General features: G+C 41.0%; 1 protein-coding gene across 9 annotated transcripts in view; it reads right to left on the bottom strand.

Moving 5' to 3' along the window:
* The window catches only part of UGT8 (UDP glycosyltransferase 8), a 93,068-nt gene that overhangs the window by 4,791 nt on the left and 68,499 nt on the right, over positions 1-19,778 (bottom strand). For all 9 annotated transcript variants that reach the window (XM_081485333.1, XM_081485323.1, XM_081485387.1 and 6 more), the window contains 2 exons: positions 4,722-4,864; positions 2,422-2,498 (listed from right to left, as the gene is read on the bottom strand). In XM_081485333.1, the coding sequence (XP_081341459.1) occupies positions 2,422-2,498; positions 4,722-4,864 (220 nt within the window). The remainder of the gene's footprint in view (positions 1-2,421; positions 2,499-4,721; positions 4,865-19,778) is intronic.

Genomic DNA, 19,778 nt, shown 5'->3' with positions numbered 1-19,778 from the left:
CACTCTGTAAAAAAATATATATATAAAAATGTGAGGCTGGATTCTAGATGTCCAAGAAACGTTTCTGTGCTTACCCAAGGAGGAACATTGCACAGTGCTCAGTATTCACAACATTCAAGTCATGTCTGCAGCATCTGCGCTTCTCAATCTTAGGGTCCAGTTCTACATTTTAGGAATAAAAACAAGCTGCTGCTGCTGCTGCTAAGTCGCTTCAGTCGTGTCCAACTCTGTGCGACCCCATAGACGGCAGCCCACCAGGCTCCCCCGTCCCTGGGATTCTCCAGGCAAGAATACTGGAGTGGGTTGCCATTTCCTTCTCCAGTGCATGAAAGGGAAAAGTGAAAGTGAAGTCTCTCAGTCGTGTCCGACTCTTAGCGACCCCGTGGACTGTAGCCTACCAGGCTCCTCCGTCCATGGGATTTTCCAGGCAAGAGTACTGGAGTGGGGTGCCATTGCCTTCTCCGATAAAAACAAGCAGGGATAGATAAATACAAAAATTAGTTCTAAGAGATAGGACATCATGTAACATCTGGTTGTCATGGAGATAAAACACGTCACGATAAACCTAGGTTTCAGTGGGACTCTAGGACTCTCCATGCCCAACATTTAGCAGGCTGATCACTCAGTGTCTCTTGCCCTGACCCACAAGGGGCTTCTCAACTCAGCCCAACTAAGGAATCTGCCCTCGCAGTGGATTTCAAACTTTCTTTTCATCAGTAGAACTCTTTTTCTTTGAATGAAACCCGACCACCAGCAAGGCCACCTGTGAAAAAGTAAAGAGAATTGGTGTGTGGAGAGCAAGGGGAATGTGGTGAGAGAGGAGGGGACGCTAATTTGGTTCCTGCTTCTGTTCCTGGAGGGATCTTCTGAACATAGTTAGAAACCAACAGAGGATACACAGAGGTCATGGCCGGAGTTGAAAAGGATGCTAATCTCAGTAAAGGCGGACAGCTGAGATTCTGAGGAACCTGGGGGAGATGCGAACTTGGGAGGCCCTCTGGGTGTAGCTACACCTTGCTGTATAGCCTCAGAGAAAAAATGGCATTAGGCCAATTCCGATGATCCCAGATAGCAATGTTTGCTGTTGCAGTGAGATGGCTGAGGGTCAAGATATGGAGATATTTAAATTTCCTGCTCCCTTCCTACTTTCTACGGCATCTGACATCATAATAGTAAAGATAAGAAACAGAAAAAAAATGCAAATATCAAAAAAGGTAAATTGTCTTTTTTTCCCATCATTTTTATAATTTATAGAATAATATTTATAATAAACTAGATGAAAATGAATTATTTATATTTACTGTTTTATAGTTACAAAATCAATTTGCAGGGTTTTAGAGGGTCCATTTAGCTTCTAAAGTCTATTTTTAAGAATATAACTTTCGCCTACTTTCACATAATCTGTTAAGATTAGTACTATTGAACAAACAAATGAGTTGATGTTGCCAAAATCAATAACATTTTTATAATTTCCTTAGGAAGCAATATCTTAAAGGATAACATGGCATTATGTTTTCCTAGAGATTTAATGAATAAAGCAACTTACATTTTACAATCTCTGTTTATCAAAGAGAATTAAATTGTTTAGATTCAAATCTTGAGATATGCATATAATTGGCATTTCAATTTTGAGTTGAGGATCAGAACCCCAATAAATAAATAAATCAAAAGAAATAAAGTGTTCAAAATTGCCCAGGGATTTCGGGGTAAATTTAGTCAGAAAATTCAAATAAAGTTGAAAGAAACTAACTGTTTTTTGGCTTTCTGCTTGACTGTGGTTTCAAACAAATGAGAAACTTCACCTTTCTCTGGTTTCTTAGATACAGCTATAGTAAGACTATAATACAAACCTAAATTTTCACTGTTTTTAATTTGACTGCTTTTAGCTGATCAGTCTAACTAGGCATAGCTTTACTCCTACTAGTTTATGTAGTGTTAAGTATATTTTTCAGAAAATCAAAAATTGTGACTGGTCTAACCATTTTAATTTATAGGCCTAAATGATTACACTTTAAAATGATTTGCTAATAACTGAAGATCTGTCTTGTTGGTCCTAAAAACCTAAATTTTCACTGTTTTTAATTTGACTGCTTTTAGCTGATCAGTCTAACTAGGCATAGCTTTACTCCTACTAGTTTATGTAGTGTTAAGTATATTTTTCAGAAAATCAAAAATTGTGACTGGTCTAACCATTTTAATTTATAGGCCTAAATGATTACACTTTAAAATGATTTGCTAATAACTGAAGATCTGTCTTGTTGGTCCAAAATTTAGGACTTAGCACACAAGATAATATAATGATTATATTATAAACCACACATATACTTATACATATACTGTATAAGCCACTCAAGTGTAAAATTCACATTTACACAATTAAAGTCAAAAAGTCAAGTAAGCACCCATGGGTCACTGACTTACCAAGCAGGTCATTTTGTGGTAACCATTCTATGAGCCTGGTGTTGTTTCCCAGATTCTTTGGTTTGGTTCCAGAAAACCTGAAATGTACACCAGACAATGAATCTTTCAAAGAATCAAACTTGACTCTTGGTATGAACTGCCTGGTTAAACTTTTAGGTTTAAAATAAATGTTACATGATCTTCTATTGATATTCTTAACAGAGAAGCCATGCTTCAATAACAACAAAAATTTTAGTTACTTCTTCACATTTGCATTGATGAGGGACAAATACGAAACATTCTGGATTATATTGAGATCCATGTTCCTTCAGCAATTCTCACAGAGCTGGGGAAAACAGCAACCACATGAACCTCTGCTAGAAGGTCAACTTTCTACCAGTATCCATAAGGTGAAACAGGAAGGCAGGGAGGGCCACCACTGGGCACTCACTACTTCCCATCTGGACACCCAGAACCTGAGGAAAGGCTCGAGAACTAGAAGAAAGTAGGGAGTACTCTTCTCTAGCTGAGCCCCAGAGATGGTACCGTGGGGTAAAAGATTCAGGCTGTTTCCTGCCTTGGTCTTTGAAACACAAACCATAAAGTCTCATCAACTGAGAGAATGGCAAGAGCCTGCAATGAGCAGATACAAACTGGCCCAAATAATTAACAGAAGGGGCACTTTCTGGGTTAAGCCTAACACAGGAAACCCAACATCCACTTCATAGCTTAGCCGGGAGAAAATGAAAAGTGTTAGCCCCTCAGTCGTATCAACTCTTTCTAACCCCATAGGTTGTAGCTTCTGTCCATGGGATTCTCCAAGCAAGAATAGTGGAGTGGATTGCCATGCCCTTCTCCAGGGGATCTTCCTGATCCAGGGACTGAACCCAGGTCTCCCACATTGCAGACAGATTCTTTCCCATCCGAGCCACACCAGAAGAAGTGGGAACTAATTCTCCCACAGTTTGTATAAGGGAGAAAACCATACTCCTTACAGCATACTTGTAGTGGCTTGACACTGTGGGGCTAACCTTGTTCACCTCTGTATCCCTAACACTCAACGGTGGGGGCAGGTACTGAATAAATAAGCACTAAATAAGTGCTCAGGGCCAAGTTTAGATACTGAGTTAGAAATTCCAGAGACCGGACTTCTCCTGTTGTACAGTGGATTAAGAATCCGCTTGCCAATGTCAGGGACATGGGTTCAATTCCTGGTCCGGGAAGACTCCACATGCCACGGAGCAACTAAGCCCGTTGGCCACAACTGCTGAGCCTATGCTCTAGAGCCTGGGAACCACATGTACTGAGCCCAAGAAGCCTGTGTGCCCTAGAGCCCATGGGCGTGCCCCAAAAACAGAAGCCCCCACAATGAGAAGCCCGAACACCACAACAAAGAGTTGCCCCTGCTCACCGCAACTAGAGAATGCCTGAGGGCAGCAATGAAGACCCAGCAAAACCAAAAATAAAAATAGGTAAATAATTCAAAAAAAAAAAAAAGAAATTCCACAGACAGACATGTGTTGGCAATGCCTCCCAAAAGAAGTGGGGTCTGTTTTGACCAGCACTAACTGGCAAGTCACTGTATTTTTAAAGGCCTGGTCTCTTGGATAAAAGGGATTGAAAGCATTTATAAACAAAGTGGGAGCCCAAAAGGTTCCATGAAATATTTTACCTATTTAATCATTCATCTATCAGTTTTTAATCTCATCCCAACACTGGTTTAAAGGAATATATAGAAATGGCTTCGCTGGTGGCTCAGACAGTAAAGAATCTGCCTGCAATGCAGGAGACCTGGGTTCGATCCCTGGGTCGGGAAGATCCTTTGAAGAGAATGGCAACCCACTCCATTATTCTTGTCTGGACAATCCCATGGACAGGGGAGCCTTGTGGGCTACAGTCCATGGGGGTGCAAAGAGTTGGACACAACTGAGCAACTAACCCACACACACATAGAAATGCACGCAATTATACATTTTTAAATGATAATAAATAACAGAAGGGTCCATGGGTCGCAAAGGGTCGGCCATGACTGAGCGACTCAACAACAACTAACTGAGGGTAACATAAAAATACACATCCCAAGGACACATCAGTATGCACTGTATCTTCTTTTTATGCTATAGACTAGATGTCTCTATCCATCACAGAGTATTATAAAAATGACTCCCTAGATTTCAACACACTAAGAAACAAGATGAAAAGTCAGGGCATCCTGCTAATGTTGCCAGGGTATCAATGTGTTGTGGTTATTTAGACCTGCAGACTAAGCAAGAGGATATGGAAAATCAGTGGTGAAGAGACAATCTATATTATTACTTTACCTCCAAATCACTTTTTGGGGCAACCTCCCCAGAGCTCCGGCCAGTTTAGTAGCAATGTCTTCTGACAGATACTTGACGCCAGCTCCAAAAGATACCAGGACAAAACCATGTTCATTAGCACCATTTACCCACCTTTGGAGATCCTGCAATTCAAAACATGGCAGTTAATTTTATGAAGGAGTAATATAGTTTATAATCAGTATCATCACAGCTCTGTTTTTAAAAAGCATTCAGATAATCTTCTTAAACAACTAGAACCTGAAGAGGACATAATATTTTCCTTTAAATGCTTTTCTTTCAAATATTTCACCTGCTGATGCTAACTAAAATAAGGAGGACAGATAGTTAATTTGGTAAGATTAATAAGTAAGAACAAAATATCAGTAATTAATGGCCTAAGATCTCAGACAGAAGTAAAAAAAATTGAAACTTATGTTTAAAACATGGCTAGAGATAAATCTGTATGAAGATATACCTAAAAGATTAGACATATGACAAAAATAAAAACTACCACCACCACACCCACCCAGGGAGAAGCTCCAATACTCTGGGCTACCTGATGCAAAGATCTGACTCATTGGAAAAGACCCTGATGCTGGGAAATATTGAAGGCAGGAGGAGAAGGGGATGATAGAGGATGAGATGGTTGCATGGCATCACCGACTCAATGGACATGAGCTTGAGCAAGCTCCAGGAGTTGGTGACAGACAGGGAAGCCTGGCATGGTGCAGTCCATGGGGTCGCAAAGAGTCAGACACGACTGAGTGACTGAACTGAACTGATCTGAACTGAGGCTGATTTTATCTTGGTCTAAGCTTGATAATTTTCATTTCTGAAAAGTGTACTGTATTGTATGACTGAGGAAGAGAAGGAATTAGCTGATAGTGCCACAGAACCATAGGCCTAACAAGTTTTACTGTTTCTCTATTTCAACTTCCACTCACACAGAACAGAAATCATAAGTACTGTATAGAGAGGCACCCCAGGGTTCTGGAAATCTCTGAGCAGAAGCTTTCCCTCGTTGGAGGGAAATTAGTGGAAATTTAGTGGAAAAACACTAAATTCTCAAACATGTCCATCTACACCTAATAGATACGGGGCCATATCAAATCTGATATTAAATAAGAGAACTGTCAAACTGCAGGAATTACTCATTTCACAGGAAGACACATCAACACCCTTCTGCCAGTATCACTGATTTGTGCTAAAGATGGAAGCAATTTGCTTTAAGGAATACTACCCTGGCAGCATTTTATCCTGTAGGCACCAGCTTGCGTTTAGGGTAATTCATCCCTCTGACTAAGTCTTTTGTGAAAGTCACTGAGCTTCAGTTTCCCATATGAAAACTGATATAGCCACAGTGCTTTGAAGCACACATAATCCCACTGTAAGGAAAACAAATATACTGTCCACTGGCAATCCCTATGCCATATTACAGCCATGGAAACGGGGGACAGTCCCATGTTGTAGTCACAACAGGCAGAGTGAGCTGTCTCCGTTACGTCTTGCAGACCTGGGAGGTCTCTGGTTCAGGATGAAGAAGTTATTGAGATGACTGTGTCATCTGTGCTCTTTCATGACACACCACTTTCTGGCATAATCTGAGTTGCAGCTGAGAGGTAAGAAGTACAGTATGAAGTACCATCACAATGGTATCACCATGTAGCTCAATACAAAGTATTTATATGGAATGTTAGGCCTTTTTATGTCTTGATTTTCTCTGCTTTCTTTCCCGCCTCTCACTTAAAGAGATCTGTGTTAACTGGCTCTATTACACTTTTTCTTAGCAGGGAAGAGGAGACTACATTTTATGCTCCAAATGAATTAGTGAATAGTGTCATTATATGACCAAGAATGAAGATGGAAAGGAAGTACATCCTTCCAGCCACTGAGTGAGTAAAATAGGCTATCATTATTTGGGAGGGAAGAAAATCTTATCAAAATACCTCATTTTCCAGGAAACTCTACTTATCAATGAATATATAAAAGAAACGTTATATCAACTGTAGATTAAAGGTTTTAACTTATATGCTACCACATTTATCAAGAATATCACATGTGCTAAAATTTAACAGTAAAATTTGAAGATTCAAAGTAAGAAATATGACCAACTGATTCAGAATTTTCACTTTATATACAGTCTTAAGCCAGGTGTACTTAGAACAAATATAAACAAAGCACAATAGAATGATCTGAATACACGTGGTGTTTTCTCCCTATGGTTTGTCTTCAAATAATTTATCACCAACTATCCAATTCTCTAAAGCCAAAAATTTCAGGGCCAATGCTATTTACAAAATGTTTACATTCAAAAATACTAAACCTTATAGGAAAAACAATGGGAAAAAAAAGAGGAAAAAAATAGAATGGGGAAGACTAGAGATCTCTTCAAGAAAATTAGAGATACCCAGGGAACATTTCATGCAAAGATGGGCACAGTAAAGGACAGAAATGGCATGGAACCAATAGAAGCAGAACATATTAAGAAGAGGTGGCAAGAATACACAGAAGAACTATAGAAAAAAGATCTTCATGACCCAGATAACCACAATGGTGTGATAACTATGAACAAAGCTAGTGGAGGTGGTGGAATTCCAGTTGAGCTATTTCAAATCCTAAAAGACGATGCTGTGAAAGTGCTCCACTCAATATGCCAGCAAATTTGGAAAACTCAGCAGTGGCCACAGGACTGGAAAAGGTCAGTTTTCATTCCAATCCCAAAGAAAGGCAATGCCAAAGAATATTCAAGTGAAGTGAAGTGTTAGTCACTCAGTCGTGTCCGACTTATGTGACCCCATGGACTGTAGCCCACCAGGCTCCTCTGTCCATGGAATTCACTTATCTCACACACTAGCAAAGTAATGCTCAAAATTCACCAAGCCAGGCTTCAACAGTACATGAACCATGAACTTCCAGATGTTCAAGCTGGATTTAGAAAAGCCAGAGGAACCAGAGATCAAATTGCCAATATCTGTTAAATCACAGAAAAAGCAAGAGAGTTACAGAAAAATAGCTACTTATTGACTACGCCAAAGCCTTTGACTGTGTGAATCACAACCAACTGTGGAAAATTCTTAAAGAGGTAGGACTACCAGAACACCTTACCTGTCTCCTGAGAAATCTGTATGCAGGTAAAGAAGCAATAGTTAGAACTTGATATGGAACAACAGACTGGGTCCAGATTGGGAAAGGAGTATGTCAAGCCTGTATGTTGTCACCCTGCTTATTTAACTTAAATGCAGAGTACATCATGTAAAATGCCAAACTGGATGAAGCACAAGCTGGAATCAAGATTGCAAGGACAAATGTCAATAACCTCAGATACACAGATGACACCACCCTTATGGCAGAAAGCAAAGAGGAACTAAAGAACCTCTTGATGAAAGTGGAAGAGGAGAGTGAAAAAGTTGGCTTAAAACTCAACATTCAGAAAACTAAGATCATGGCATCCAGTCTCATCACTTCATGGCAAATAGATGGGGAAACAATGGAAACAGTGAGAGACTTTATTTTGGGCGTCTCCAAAATCACTGCAGATGGTGACTGCAGCCATGAAATTAAAAGACGTTTGCTCCTTGAAATAAAAGCTGTGCCCAACCTAGACAGCATATTAAAAAGCAGAGACATTACTTTGCTGTCTAGTCCATCCAGGTTTTTCCAGCAGTCACGTATGGATGTGAGAGTTGGACTATAAAGAAAGCTGAGCACCAAAGAATTGATGCTTTTGAACTGTGGCATTGGAGAAGACTCTTGAGAGTCCCTTGGACAGCAAGGAGATCCACCCTGTCAATCCTAAAGGAAATGAGTCCTGAATATTCATTGGAAGGACTGATGCTGAAGCTGACTCCAATACTTTGGCCACCTCATGCGAAGAGTTGACTCATTGGAAAAGACCCTGATGCTAGGAAAGATTGAGGGCAGGAAGAGAAGGGGACGAAGAGGATGAGATGGTGGGATGGCATCACTGACTCAATGCACACGAGTTTGAACAATCTCCAGGAGTTCGTGATGGACAGGGAAGCCTGGGCATGCTGCAGTCCATGGAGTTGCAAAGAGTTGGACACAACTGAGCGACTAAACTGATGGGAATAACATTATTTAATTTTTGTCTCCCAAGGACTTAGAACGTCTTTAAGTTTCAGCTGACTCTATGGATACACATAAAATTACAGATACTTCTTCAGTTGTTTGTTCTGTTTTGCTTGATACACAATGAAATAATAAACCTATTTTCCAGCTTTTCCTATCATAGTCATTAGCCATAAGAAGAATATATTCAAGTATATTGTCTTTATTGGTATGTAAGGAACTAGAAAAACTTTTATTCATTATGGTTCACTCCCTCCAGGGGAAATACTCAGCATTTTTAGAAGGTAATACTGCACTTGGCTTGCAATTTTCAGGTGGCATTAGTGGTATAGAACACTCTCATCAAACAGGAAACATAAGAGACACAGGTTCAATCCCTGGGTCAGGAAGATCCCTTGGAGGAGGGCATGGTAACCCACTCCAGTATTCTTGCCTGGAGAATCCCATGGACAGAGGAGGCTGGCAGGCTATAGTCCATGGGATTGCAAAGAGTCAGACCCAACTGAAGCGATTTAGCACGTACATGCACTGCACTTGGCTTAATGTGGGAACCTAGGCCCAAGGTGGTTTCCCAACTCTCTGTCCTGAGCTGGAGGCAGAAGAGGAGAGTGAGAGATTGGAGTAGAGAGAGGGATGGGGAGGGTCCACCTGGCCACGAGGGGTGGAACCCCTCCCCAAGATCTCCAATCTGCCGCATAAATTCAGAAAAGGTTTGGTGTGACTGATGTCTTACAAGTACACAGAAGCGGCTGGGTTTGGGGTTTGACTGACTCAGTGACCCTCAGATAATACTGCAGGAGCTAGACGCCGAGGGGGTCTAGAATTTGCTCAACTCATGGCGAAGACTCTGGAACTGAAACTTCACTGAAAAGTGTGCTTAGATTGCCAAAGAGCTAGGAGGCCAGGCAGCATCTCAACTCATGTACACATATTGTATTTTCTAGAATTTAAGACCTCATTGGTTATAAAGTGTAAATTGTTTTAATAACAGTTCTTCACAAAACCCTCTCCACCCTTCATAATAAATATAATTAATACCATTATTAAAATTATAGATACTTTAGAATACCCTTGCCCTGTGGCAAACACTAACTTAAAAAATTGGACTAAAAAAAAAAACCCTCAAGATATCAACAAAAATAATACACATTTAAGAGTTAAAGTGAACTTATTAATGAAATATACGAGATCCACAGAAAGAAAACAAGAAAACTTTACTGAAGGACAAAAAAGAAAATCTATTCAAATGGAGAGATGTAACATGGGCTGGGAAGGAAACATCAATGTTATTAAGATGCTGATTTTTTATAAAATTTAGTTCAATGCATTCTCAGCCTACATTCCAAAAGGATTGTTACAGAACTTAAAAATCTGAGCCTACAATTTATCTAGAAAAGAAAATGTATAAGAAAGGCCAAAAAACTTTTGAAAAAACAAGAGTTTACCCTTCAAGATATTAAAATGCACTCTAGAATCTAGAAGCATCACAATGCATGTCTTCAGTATTAGGAGAAGAGAGAGCCATGAGGTGGCAGATAAGACAGACTGCCCTGCGGATAGGGAGTCAGCATCTTTATCAGTACAGAAATGAGGCCTCCAGCCACGGGTTCAGAAAAAAGAGTGAGCTAGATCCTTCCACTAACACAAATCAGAGAAGGATTCAAAAGTTAAACTAAGTGAAAATAGATGAAGTACTTGAAAAAAAAACCCAAAGATAATTTTATTGTATTTGGGTGGGGAAGACCTTCCTGAGCCAGTCACATACCCCAGAAGTCATAAAGAAAAGACGGACAGATACGACCACAGAACAATAAAAATCGTCTAGAGAATGGAAGACATTTTATCAATAAAAAGCAACAGAACCATAAGTAGATGCAGAGTATTTGTAACACAAAAAATAAAGAATTAATATGTCGAACAAAATAATGAGGAAATGGATAAGCCACAAGAACCTACTGCGCAGCACAGGGAGCTCTGCCCGTGTCAGGCGGCAGCCTGAGAGGAGGGAGTCTGGGGGGCAAATGGACACATGTCTATGTATGGCTGAGTCCCTCTGCTGTACACCTGAAACTATCACAACTTTGCTAATTGGCTATACTTCAAAACAGAATAAAAAGTTAAAAAAAAACTTAAAAAATGAGGAACAGCCCCATGCCAAACAACTTGAGAAAACACCTATTTCACAGAAGAAATGCAGGCAGCATAACATAGAAAGCTGTTTAGCCTCAGATGGATAATCAGAGAAACACAAATTCAAATGGCTTTCATCTCTTTTCTCCAGTAGTCTGTATAATACTCTATCAGATGCTGTCATGCAGTATCACCTGATTCACTTTAACTTTAGAACTGAATGCAGCATTTCCCTTTAAGTATAGTTGCTTTATAATTTTCTGTCAACTATTTTATTTATTTTTTTTTGCCAGAAGGATAAATGTCTTTTCCTAAGTGGTCTCTGAGTTTTATTGTCAAAGTATTTAGCAAACTTTTCCCACTTTAAGATTATATTTTAAACAGTTATACTTCATTTTAGTAATTTTATATTGTTTCTTTAATTTTTAACCTTTCGTCATCTAGAAATTTTTTTTCTTTTTTTGAGGAAAGAATGAGACTGGGATCCATTTAAAGCAAATATCCAGCCTTTTCAACACTCCTAGGTATTTCATCTTGTTCTCATTTATTTGAAATGTCACCCTCTCAGTAAATTTCTAAATTCTATTTTTTTTTTTTTTTGGCCATGTCTCATTGCTTGTGGGATCTTAGTTCCCTGATCAGGGATTGAACCCATGCCCTCGGCAATGAGAGTGCAAAGTCCTAACCACTGGATTGCCAGAGAATTCTCTCTAAATTCTATTATGTTCCACTGACCTATCCATCCATTTCTGTGCCTGTGTCAAAGAGTTGTACTTACTGGTACAAAACATTTTAATATTTGCACTGCTAAATTTCTCACTACTTTCCATTTAAGGACTTTGCTTTTTTAACACATCAACACATGCAATGCAGGAGACCCCAGTTTGATTCCTGGGTCAGGAAGATCTGCTGGAGAAGGGATAGGCTACCCACTCCAGTATTCTTGGGATTCCCTTGTGGCTCAGCTGGTAAAGAATCCACGTGCAATGTAGGAGACCTGGGTTCGATCCTTGGGTTGGGAAGATCCCCTGGAGAAGAGAAAGGCTACTCACTCCAGTATTCTGGCCTGGAGAATTCCATGGACTGTCACATGGAGTCCATGGGGTCTCAAAGAGTCAGACACGACTGAGCAACTTTCACTTTCACCATTTATTAGCAGTACCATTTTTCTTATGTATGTTATTGATATTTGTGCATATATGTACAGCATAAACACGTCATTTCATACATCATATGAGTTTAGAAATGCATTCAGTCCTTTATACTTAATTGAACAGCACTGCGGCTTCCCAGGTGGCACTAGTGGTAAAGAATCCCCCTGCCAATGCAGGAGATGTAGGAGACTCGGGTTTGATCCTTGGGTCAGGAAGATCCCCTGGAGGAAGAAATGGCAACCCACTCCAGTATTCTTGCCTGGAGAACCCATGGACGGAGGAGCCTGACGGGCTAAGGTCCGTAGAGTCACAGAAAGTTGGGCGTGACTGAAGCGGCTTAGCAAACATACGACCAGCACTGCATGTACGTTGCTCCACTAGATGGCAGAGCAGGAACAGAGCACGGATGTCTGGGCTCTGCAAAGTTTCCCGGACTCTCTGCCATCATCACAGGCCCAAACCCACAGCCTATCTCTATGGTTTTTCCTGCTTATTGTCCAAGGGAAGAATTCTGTGATTTCTACAATGTAAGTAAAAGCAAAACCCTCACAGTACTAGGTCAAATACTGAGCAGAAAAAAGCAACAACAGTCACAGGTCTCACTATATTACCACGTGGTGGTTCAGTCGCTAAGTTGTGTCCAACTCTTGCAACCTCATAGACTGTAGCCTGCCAGGCTCCTCTGTCCATGGGATGCTCTAGGCAAAAATACTGGAGTGGGTTGCCATTTCCTTCTCCAGCTATATTACCATGAATAATTACATTTCTATGCAATTTAACCAATTTAGATACATACTTTTATTTTGCTATAATTATAATATACAATATATTAGCTTTTGAAAAGACAACCTTACAATAAGAATAATCATTTTATCTTCCTGTAGCATTAAATAGGGAAGGTGTCTTAAACTCTTTGTGGAAAAGGGTAGCATAATAGGGAAATATGGATAATATATTTATCATATTCAAGTGCTATATATTTACATATTTGCTTTTTTTTAATAAAAGACCATTACTGCTACACAGTAGTTCAGAAAACTAAGTTCAGAAAACTAAGATCATGGCATCTGGTCCCATCACTCCGTGGGAAATAGATGGGGAAACAGTGGAAACAGTGTCAGACTTTATTTTTGGGGGTTCCAGAATCACTGCTGATGGTGACTGCAGCCATGAAATTAAAAGACGCTTACTCCTTGGAAGGAAGGTTATGGCCAACCTAGATAGCATATTTAAAAGCAGAGACATTACTTTGCCAACAAAAGTCCATCTAGTCAAGGCTATGGTTTTTCCAGTGGTCATGTATGGATGTGAGAGTTGGACGGTGAAGAAAGCTGAGCGCCGCAGAATTGATGCTTTTGAACTGTGGTGTTGGAGAAGACTCTTGAGAGTCCCTTGGCCTGCAAGGAGATCCAATCAATCCATCCTAAAAGAGATCAATCCTGGGTGTTCATTGGAAGGTCTGATGTTGAAGCTGAAACTCCAATACTTCGGGCACCTCATGCGAAGGGTTGACTCATTGGAAAAGACCCTAATGCTGGGTAGGATTGGGTGTGGGAGGAGAAGGGGACAACAGAGGATGAGATGGTTGGATGGCATCACCGACTCGATGAACATGGATTTGGGTATGGGTAGACTCCGGGAGTTGGTGATGGAGAGAGAGGCCTGGCGTGCTGCAGTTCATGGGGTCGCAAAGAGTTGGACACGACTGAGCGACTGAACTGAACTGACTGCTACACATGATGTGTTTTCTGGTATGGCCAGATTCTTTTCCCTAGAGTAATTATACACCACATGCCTTGATTTCGTTGTCAGAAGAATAAGGCAACACAAAGTATATTGTCCTCCCCCTCCCCACTTCCCTTGGTGGAGCGCTGGTCAGGATGGGCAGGTATACAGCCTGGCCCTGTGAGACCGCAGATGGGTGTGAAACAGGATGTACAAGAGAAGTACCAGAGTTACACTGAGGCAGCAAATGCTCCCGAAGTGTAAAAATTCCAGTAATTTTAAGTAATATCGTGACATGGTGAATGTCGAGAAATGGAAAACAGTGGAACAATGGAACACTAAAAGAAGGAGCAGAAAGGAGATTCTGAGACTTATAGAGAAGACAATCATTGAGTGACTCCTTTTTTTTATACAGTCAGGCCCCCTATCCAAAAACAACGAGAAACTACCTCTTAATTGTACGTATGTAAAACACACCCCAGTTTCAGAATGTAAAAGTAGATCTCTAAAGGACAGTCACTTCAGAATCAACGGAAGACTATCCAATGAAAAGGTGGATGGTGCAGGCCCACCTCTATCCTGTCTGGGGTTCATTGTAAGGACGCAGGATGTGGAGAGACCCCCCTCCTCCCCAGAGAAGTCTTTCACAGTTTCGAGCCTGGGGACAGATGGGGCTGCCGAGGTTAGGACCAGATCTGTCCTGACGGCAGCCTATGACCCAAACCTACTCCCTTCTCCCCACAAAACAGGAGCCTTGAGAGGGGGCCAACTCAGTGGAGATACCAGAAACACTGCATCCTTTGTCAGCCCCATCCATTCTGAGGCAAAGAATGCCTGGACTGTGAGAGGATCCCACACAGAGACGGTGACGGGAGAGGAGGGGGGTGGGTGTTGGGACCTCTGTTCTTGTTCCCAACACCAGTATCAATAGCTCTCTTTTCCCATTTTAAAGGGCCTGATACAAAGAATGTTCCGATTTGGTCAGGTGGGCTGCACAGAATTGAAATATTCATTCTGCAAAATCCAGTACAGATAAGATAATATTGAACATTTCTGATATAAAATGTTTTAGAAATACCATGGGACATCAAACATGATCTGTGACTACTGCTAAGACAGTTAACCAAGATGCAGTAAACAAAGAATAACAAAAAAATACCACTGAGAATACAGAAGATAGCATTCAAACTGGAAATGCACCAACCATTGCTGTCACTGAGTTAATTGGGAAAGGATTTGGTTTAAACCTCCAATTCCATGGTTTGCTGTGTATCTCCATCAAGTGCCTATTTTCTCTGAGACCCAGCTCTCTCTTCTCCAGAAATTCCGATAATACTTCATAGGGATGTTGTAAAGATGAGATCAAATATATAAAAGTGCTTTGTCACATAAAAATTACAATGTCATTTTCCCAGAGCAGGAAGTCTGAAAAACAATATACAGATGATGGACTGAAATGATTAGCCACACTGAGAAAAGGAAGAAAAAAAGTCATTTGCACAAACATATTTTCTCTCAATTATATTACTCTCTTTGTCATGTTTTTTATTCTTCAGAATAAAGCTGATTAAAACAAATACATAAACAAGAAATAACACAAAAATGTTTTATATCTAGTTGTCAGTTTTTCAGAATATTCAAATGATTTCTAAGGTGATCCGAAGGGGTTATGTCACAACTAACCTGAAGAATGACCGATGTCAGTGACCAATGTCAAGGTGATGGTTCTATTTAAAAAAAAAAAAACTCTCAGAAGATGCCTTAATTAACACAGTGAACATCCAGGAGAATGAAATAGGTACCTAGAAGGGTGTATTTATTTCCACTGAGATTCTGCAGTATCTTTTTTCGTTCTCATAAGGCTTTAAAATTTTTGCCATTACAGTTACAATGAGAAGAAGTAAGCAAAACTTGAAACCCTGCTTTGACTGTGAAGAGAGTTAAATTTTCAAGGTTCTTAAGACCTTCAAGAAACTGCACACAGTCAGGATGTCCCAAGGATGCAATTATGTCAAGGGACTCAGGCACTATGGAAAGTACTGGATATACTTTTTACTGAATGTAAAAAGATGAAAATCTCACTCAAAAAAAAAAAAAATCAGCCCCCCAAAAATGACATCTAAATCTTTCTTATGTTACCAAAGGAAATTAAGAATGCAGAGGTTTGGGGGGAATGAGAGAGATCTGAACATGCAGATCTGTAACAGACAAGGAGGATGGGGATGTGGGGAGGGGGATCAAGATGCAGCAAGAGGAGACACTTCTCCTTGCACATGTGAGTGTAGTGTTCAGATCTGTGATCCTGGAACATTCTTTCCAAAACAATCTGCTGTCAACTAAATATTGACATTTCTGCTGAAAAAAAGGGATGGGGTGCAAGGCTATCAAATACTTGTTTACTAAATAGTGTCCCAGCAAGTGAGGAGGGTTTCAGAGTCCATTCATGGATTCAGGAAATATTATTGAGTACCTGCTGTGTACCATACCTGGCATTCTTCCAGATATTTGAGACATATCAAAGAATAAATTTATGACCAAAAATTCCTATCTGGAGAGTTTACATTCTTAACAACATGGCCATAACCTAACTTTCTACCCTCACCTCCATCGGGTTTCCACAGCTCATCTACTCTTCACTCCTCAGATACAGCCTGCCCCGGGGTGCTTGCCATTTCCTCCTCAGCCCACGGTTACTTGTCAAAGTCATGACAAAGGACAGCCTTCCCAGGCGGCACTAGTGGTAAAGAATCCACCTGCCAATGCAGGAGACATAGGAAACCTGGGTTCGACCCTTGGGTTGGGAAGATTCCCTGGAGGAGGCCGTGGCAACCCACTGCAGTATTCCAGCCTGGAGAATCCCACGGACAGAGGAGTCTGTGGGCTACAGTCCATGGGGTCACAAAGGGTCAGACATGACTGAAGTGACTCAGTGTTATCTCTTCTGTGAGATGTGCTATCTCCCAGGAGACACAGCACACACCTTGTAGTGTGTGAGTTCAGGCACAGGATTTTCTGTCTTCCTGGGTTGTGAGACATAGTAGGTGCTCACTTCTTATGAATTTGAATAAATCAAGAAAGCCAATAGTAACCTAAAACCTTCAAAGGATAAACAATAAATAGCTTTATTTTTTTCATTCAGTAACACTGTCCCTCCCCTAGAATTTGAGCTAACAGAATGTCGGGTATTTTAAAATCAAGTCTAACTACATATCCTGCCTCGAGAAAATAAAGGTGGGCTTGCCAGCCAGTGTACTTGTCTGCTTTCTTTTCTTCTTGGAAAAACAAAGTGAAACTTTCTTTGTGATAATCATAATGCTATGCCACAAAGATCATGAACTCCTTATTGCCAAAATCAGACTTAAATTGAAGAAAGTAGGGAAAACCACTAGACCATTCAGGTATGACCTAAATCAAATCCCTTACGATTATACAGTGGAAGTGGCAAATAGATTCAAGGGATTAGATTCGATAGACAGAGTGCCTGAAGAACTACGGACAGAAGTTTGTGACATTGTACAGGAGGCAGGGATCATGACCATCCTCAAGAAAAAGAAATACAAAAAGGCAAAATGGTTCTCTGAGGAGGCCTTACAAATAGCCGTGAAAAGAAGAGAAGTGAAAAGCAAAGGAGAAAAGGAAAGATATACCCATTTGAGTTCAGAGTTCCAAACAATAGCAAGGAGAGATAAGAAAGCCTTCCTAAGTGATCAATGCAAAGAAATAGAGGAAAACAATAGAGTGGGAAAGACTAGAGGTCTCTTCAAGAAAATTAGAGAGACCCAGGGCACTCATCTCACACGCTAGTAAAGTAATGCTCAAAATTCTCCAAGCCAGACTTCGGCAATACGTGAACTGTGAACTTCCAGATGTTCAAGCTGGTTTTAGAAAAGGCAGAGGAACCAGAGATCAAATTGCCAACATCCACTGGATCATCAAAAAAGCGAGAGAGTTCCAAAAAAATATCTATTTCTGCTTTATTGACTGCCAAAGTCATAGTGACACATCCACACATGTGACTGTGTGGATCACAATAAGCTGTGGAACACTCTTAAAGACATGGGAATACCAGACCACCTTACCTGCCTTTTGAGAAACCTGTATGCAGGTCAGGAAGCAACAGTTAGACCTGGACATGGAACAACAGACTGGTTCCAAATAGGAAAAGGAGTACGTCAAGGCTGTATATTGTCACCCAACTTATTTAACTTATATGCAGAGTACATCATGAGAAACGCTGGGCTGGAAGAAGCACAAGCTGGAATCAAGATTGCCGGAGAAATATCAATAACTTCAGATATGCAGATGACACCACCCTTATGGCAGAAAATGAAGAATAACTAAAGAGCCTCTTGATGAAAGTAAAAGAGGAGTGAAAATGTCATGTATGGATGTGAGAGCTGGGAGTATAAAGAAAGCTGAGCACAGAAGAATTAATGCTTTTGAAACGTGGTGTTGAAAAGGACACTTGAGAGTCCCTTGGACTGCAAGGAGATCCAACCAGTCCATCATAAAGGAGATCAGTCCTGGGTATTCATTGGGAGGACTGATGCTGAAGCTGAAACTCCAATCCTTTGGCCACCTGATGCAAAGAACTGACTCATTGGAAAAGACCCTGATGCTGGGAAAGGTTGAAGGCGGGAGGAGAAGGGGATGACAGAGGATGCGGTGGTTGGATAGCATCACCGACTCAATGGACATGAGTTTGAGTAAGCTCTGGGAGTTGATGACGGACAGGGAGGCCTAGTGTGCTGCAGACCATGGTGTTGCGAAGATTCGGACACGACTGAGTGACTAAACTGAACTGACTGATGCCACAAAGACATAAGGAAGGAGGCAAAATTCATGTCTAGTGTGAAGACCAAGAATACTGGAGTGGGCAGCCTATTCCTTCTCCAGCAGATCTTCCCAATCCACGAATCAAACCGGGGTCTCCCGCATTACAGGCAGATTCTTCCCAACTGAGCCATCAGGGAAGCCTCCAGTGTGAAGGCAGAAAGGGAAATGGCTATTGTGAAGTGAGATTCATATAGGAGAAGATTATCCCAGGACATTTCAGAGGAGATGGGAGACAATGGTGAGGAGACAGGGAGGGGACAAGGTGGGGGTCTAAGGCTGAGGAGAGGAAGGAGTGGGTGCAGGCGGGTATTTATTAGAAGCAAAGACTCAGTGAGGGGTTGGGAGAATGTGGGGCTGGCATGATTTTCAAGTTTCTGGCTTGGAATAACTTTACAATCCACCAAGAGAAGTAACCCATAAGGAGAGGCAGATCTGGGGGCGAGGGGGAAGAAGAAGAGTTTTTATCTGAAAATAATGAATCTGAGATGTCTGTGTGATATACATGTGGAGCTATCTAGAAAGCAGAAGGAAACAGAAAATTGGGGAAAGAAACTGGGCTGCAGATACAGCTTTGGAGAGCACTTGACTACCTCAGGGGAAACACATCAGCATTATGGACAACTGGTGACCAGTGGCCTCTTTAGAGAAGTGAGAAAAAGAGATTCTGGATCTCGAATACCTGACAGAAGAAATTAGTTACATTTCTGCCCAGAGCACGAGTCAGAATGTGGTCCCCGAGTTCAGTAAGCAGGAGGCAGAGAATCCACAGCACCCCACCCAGGGAACCCCACAAGAGGGCAGTTGGGCCCTATAGTCAATCTGGTTCCTTTAGGGAGGATCCCAAAGCAAGTCAAAGACATGGAATAACCATTACTCCGACTCCAGAATGAGTCCTCCTTAACCTGCTGGCTTTAATTCTCTGGAGGTCCCTGCTAGGCTCTCCAGACCCTCTTCAAGCTGAGAAGCAACTGGACTTACCTCTAACTCACTGAATTCAGAGCTGATAAGGAAGGAAAAAACAATGACATCCTGTGGAGCAAAACTAGCACCTGGACTAAAAGGAGACGACATAAAACAAAATAAGGAAGTTTGAGAAAGGGAGTCCCTATCTATTTTTATTTTT

Source organism: Giraffa tippelskirchi, chromosome 1 (genome assembly GCF_054371585.1).
Source record: "Giraffa tippelskirchi isolate mGirTip1 chromosome 1, T2T-mGirTip1v1.2.pri, whole genome shotgun sequence".
In the NCBI taxonomy this organism is placed as follows: domain Eukaryota; kingdom Metazoa; phylum Chordata; class Mammalia; order Artiodactyla; family Giraffidae; genus Giraffa; species Giraffa tippelskirchi.
This window is presented reverse-complemented; position numbering and strand designations above follow the sequence as displayed.